The sequence below is a fragment of the Microtus oregoni genome, unplaced genomic scaffold, assembly GCF_018167655.1.
Source record: "Microtus oregoni isolate MIOR12 unplaced genomic scaffold, Mior012 000052F_000, whole genome shotgun sequence".
Classification (NCBI taxonomy): domain Eukaryota; kingdom Metazoa; phylum Chordata; class Mammalia; order Rodentia; family Cricetidae; genus Microtus; species Microtus oregoni.
Genome location: NW_024543812.1, coordinates 1,473,456 through 1,478,187, shown reverse-complemented (window position 1 = coordinate 1,478,187; position 4,732 = coordinate 1,473,456). Strand labels below are relative to the sequence as shown.

Genomic DNA, 4,732 nt, shown 5'->3' with positions numbered 1-4,732 from the left:
GTTGGTTTGTTTCTTTGTTTTAATTTTACGGTTGTAGACAATAGAACATATGAAGACAAAAATCCTAATAGATGAGTCAGGCAGGTAGGAAAATGCAACATGAATGATCAGACTGTCACCCAGGACTATAAGGGTTAAAACAACTTCGAAGGACACCAACAGGTAATTGACCTTTGAGACTAAGAGGATTAAGACTGTTAGGAAAATACTTGACCTACTCAATAATGCAAGATGCTATTTGATATTTTGACACTATTGTAGCAAAATTCTATTTCTAAGTAAGTAATAATAATCTTCATGTAATCAAATACCACCATTAAGGAAAAGGCACTAAGAACCTTGAACGGACACTTCTTCATTAATGTTTCCTTAGTTGATTTAAGAGCCTAGAAAGTGTTTTAAACTCCTTTTGCAAACAAATATGCAGCATTAATGTCAAGACTTCTCCATCTAGCCTGTCTACCTCTAAACTGCTGAGCTTTTCATTGATTCAGGCACTGAAAATAATCAAATACACAATATGCGTGATGAATGTCAACCTTTGCATTCCATACTGCAGAACACAGTAACACGGACTAAGCAGACAACATTACTTACCTATGCAAATAATGGAGTCTATGAACATATTGGTATGTTTGATGATTCAATGATTATTGATATTAGTATGCTTACTTTATTTTACTGGAAGTATAATTTCAGTGACCATTTCAATACTAGTTTGTCAAGTGAGAATTCAGGAACTTCTGTCTGTTACTTCTAATATTTAATATTTAATGGAGTTCATCTAGGTGGAATTCTTCTTTAGACATGCTTATTCTTTTCTTCATTTGCCTTTTCAGGATTTAACCATCTTTCGGAATGCCCCCCCTAACTGGCAGAGCCCTTGCTGTATCTGCACTTTTTATGGAATCTTGACAACAAAATGGCACATTTTCGTTCCGTGCAGCTCACAGCATAACCTGTTTTTCCACATTACGTTTACATGTCTGCCCACATAAAGCTGTGAAATCTTCATATATGCATCTATATGCGCTCAGAAAACACACATTTCAGAGCTCAGAACTGCTAGGCCTAACTACCTTGAACGTACCTTAAACATTGCCTTGGCACGGCAGCCTCACTAAGCACAGACCCTTCCCTTCCACTGGAGTGGGAGATTGCTTGGCTTTGGAACAGACAGTTGTTAAGTAGCCTCAACTTTTAGCACAAAGGGTTCATCATAGATACAGTCAAGAACAGGTTCTCTCCCTTACCCTAAACTGTCCCCAGTCACCCTTATAGTTCTGCCTCAGGCCCAGGTACCCTCTCAGCAGCAATACAGATCCATTATGAATCCAAGGGCATTGCATGCAGTAATGTATCAGAGCTCTTCTCTGCATACCTTAATTCTTATCCCACCAGTATCCCACATCCCCCTATTTCTAGTGATGAAGAATTGGTGATGTCTCCAAGTGTATGTGTTACTCTTCCAAGGATTTTTGTATTTTCCAATGAGAAGGGAGAAAGTGGCAACTGAATTCCAAATCACCAGCAATCCTCTTTATTCAGCAGCATTGGACTCAGCAGCTCTGGAACATTGGACACGGCAGCTCTGGAACAGTCCCATTTCCACCCAGACCTTGGCCTCTTTACCAAGTCCTCCTTACCCCCACCTGTCCCCACCCTCCAGAGAACAAGTGTCCTAAGTCCCAGAAATGACTCCTGCTCTGAACTTTGTCTACTTACCAGGCAAAATGTTTTTCCTGATGGCTTCTTGTAAGAGCCCCAAAGAGATAACGGGTTCTTTTCAGTTTTATATTCACTCTCCGCTCAGTTCCTGGTCACCTTGACATGTTCCTAGTAAAGCCAATTTCATAGTAAGCAAGCTGCTGGCTGAGCCATGCTTCCAATGGCTTGGAAGTAATCACCCATGCTTGTGGAGTACTGAATATAGAGCAAGCATTATTTTAAATGCTTTATGGGCAGGATCTGTTTCAACCCACACCTGTAAGGTTATTCATATGATGATCAGCATCCCATTTCATCCCGGAAATTGTGCTAAACAGTAATGTATTATCTAAATCAATCAAAAGTGCTAAGACTGGATTGACTTTCAGAACAATAAAATGAAGACATTCAGGTAGATACAGAAAACGTTAGATTTCCCTGCTATTTCCTGGTCCCCATGTATAGCCCCTCTTTCAAGTTCATTTCAGTGAGGTAACCTGGTATAATAAACTTACAAAGCTGCATACTTTATTCTTAGTACCCACTCTGCCCACTCCTTCACTGCCTCTGAACCCTCTGTGCCCAGAGATGGCAACCCTAACTTCAGCCCAGGGTCTAGTTCAGGAAGCATTTAAGCATCTTGCCAACTTCCATGGGCAGCAATCTGAGGCAAATGTATAAACGGAAACTGTAAGGACTGCAGCCAAAGGAGGGCGGAAGGTTAAGTGTAGGCTGTACTGATTAGAGTCCCATCAATCAAGATGGAAGATTTAACATTAGCTTAAGCACCTTATCATCTACTAAGTTAGTTAATGGATGTCTGAGCTCAATAGCCACAGTCCAGACAATGGATAGAACTTCCATGCTGTATTAGGAACCTTTACTATACCCAAGAAGATGCCTGCACTGTCAGTTGAATTACTAATAATGCCCCTTTCACTCTTCAAAGTGACCTAATATGACATAATATACCCCCTACTCAGCCACCCCTTCATATGCCACCTTGGAAGCCCCAGAAAATATTTCTTCACCAAAGTGCTTAAAACCCTAGGCTATCTGTCTTCTGGAGACTAGAAATGAACGTGAGAATACTAGAATTGAATCAAGTTCCCTGATCTCAATGAAATAATGGAGATAAGAACGGCAAAAGAAAATAAAAGCTCTTAACCATGAAAAGACAATTTTGTTCTAGTTTTGCAGTGCTTGATATTTATTGAAAAGAATGCCATTGCTTTTTCCAGGTACTAGAGGGGATCTGGGCTGAACGCCTGTTCGCTTGTTTTTATTTTAGTACTACTTGTCCATATGTACACATCTGTGGGACTGCTGCAATTCTGAAAGAAAAGTGACAGCTGTGCAAAACTGATGCACACAAGAAAAGAAACATCAACATTACAACTGACAGGCAGGCACATCAGGCTCCTGCAGCAATCTGGTCAGGCAGAGGAGGAACCTGCGAGTAGGAGAACTAACCAGGCTGTAAGACTGGCCCCTTCAGGGGTTGGTGAGCTGTCCAAATCAGAGTCTGAATAGGTGTAGCCAATTCCGTCATCTTCTTCTTGGTCCTTATCTTGAAAGGTGGATGGCTGCAGAAGAGATGCGGTGGGTGGTGGTGGTGAGGTGACAGGCACACGTTTCTGGGCAGATGTAGGATGACGATCCAGTGGAAGCCAGCTGGCAGGAATGCAGGTGGTCGGACCAGTTCAAACACAGGCCTGGACAAAGGCTGGAGCTCAAAACACAGTTCAGATTAGGATAGGGGTGCCTGGATTGGTTGAAGCTGAACAGTGTGAGCTTCAGAGAAAGGCCCAGGCCCAACTCAAGCACTTTCAGCAGGTTACTGGAACAAAGACAAGTACTAAAAGGGATGAAGGAGCGAAGTGACTGGCAGGGGAGAGGATGGCAATGCAAAGGGAGCGCGGTGGCAGGAGGAGTAGCGGGTCAGGGCAGGGAGGAGGCAGCGTGCAGGGCCCTCCCCCTCTAGGCCTCAGGGGGCTCAGGGCCTAGAAATCATCGTCTTCCTCGTCATCCTCATCATCATCATCATCCTCGTCGTCGTCATCCCAGCCAAAATACTGCTTCATCTCCTCGACAAAGGCCCGATAATCACAGAGGATCGGGCTATCCATCAGTATGTATGGCACTACCCAATCCTCTGCTTCCCCGGAGAGGAGGCTGATCAGGAATGCCACTTTCATGCCGTCGTTGCAGAAGATATCATCATTCACAAGCATGTAAGCCATCGTCTGCACAACAAACTCGGGGAGCCGGCCGCTCTCGCCGTGAAACCTTGAGGGGAAGGGCACCGGACAGTTCCGCCGACGTACCTGGCGCAGCAGAGTGGCCCGCTCACACACCAGCAACCGCAGCTGTGTCACGAGCCGGCTGTTCTCCATGCACAGGGCGTGGTGGCGCACCAGAAGCGCGTGCAGAAGCAACACCATTTCATCCACCATGGTGAATCGCTTGGAAGGACTCGGGCTCAGGGGCTCGGATCTGCTCTGCGGAGCTGCTCACGGAGGCCTAGCAGGAAGTGCGTGTCCTCAGAGGAGTGCTGACCGTGGCAAGGCGCAGAGAGGGTCTAGCTGGTGGCGGAAGCTCCACCCACAAGGTCACTCAGGTTGCTCCCGCGCCAGCACAGTTCGGTGAGGAAGGCGTGGCGGGGGGCGGGGCTGGATGGCGTGGGGGTGTGGCCGGGGTGGGACTGGGGGGGGGCAGAGGAGGAGGGCGTGACCAAGGGAGCATCGCCGCAGGCCCCCGCCAGTTCCCCCAGCCTGAAGGAGAAAGGCTGAGGTGGGGGCTAGCCAAGCTTGCCACAGTGGAGGGCTGTGTGAGCTTAGGGCATAGAAACTCAGCACTCAGGGCTGGTCTGCGCCAGCTGAAACTTCTCTCCAGCCAGTCCGTTCATCCAATACAGTGCTCCTTTGTGGGCCTGCCACCATCAGCACTTTTTAGAGTAATTCTTTTTTATCACATTTCCTTGTTTGTTTAAGTTTCTCCCAGAGAAATAACACTGCTCTGAGGG

General features: G+C 46.2%; 1 protein-coding gene across 1 annotated transcript; it reads right to left on the bottom strand.

The window, feature by feature from the left end:
* Nucleotides 1-2,899: 2,899 nt before the first annotated feature.
* On the bottom strand, nucleotides 2,900-4,361 carry LOC121437334 (protein LDOC1-like). Its single transcript, XM_041637206.1, has one exon. It carries the CDS (start codon nucleotides 4,161-4,163, stop codon nucleotides 3,711-3,713), a length of 453 nt encoding a protein of 150 aa, XP_041493140.1. The 5' UTR covers nucleotides 4,164-4,361; the 3' UTR covers nucleotides 2,900-3,710.
* Nucleotides 4,362-4,732: the final 371 nt, after the last annotated feature.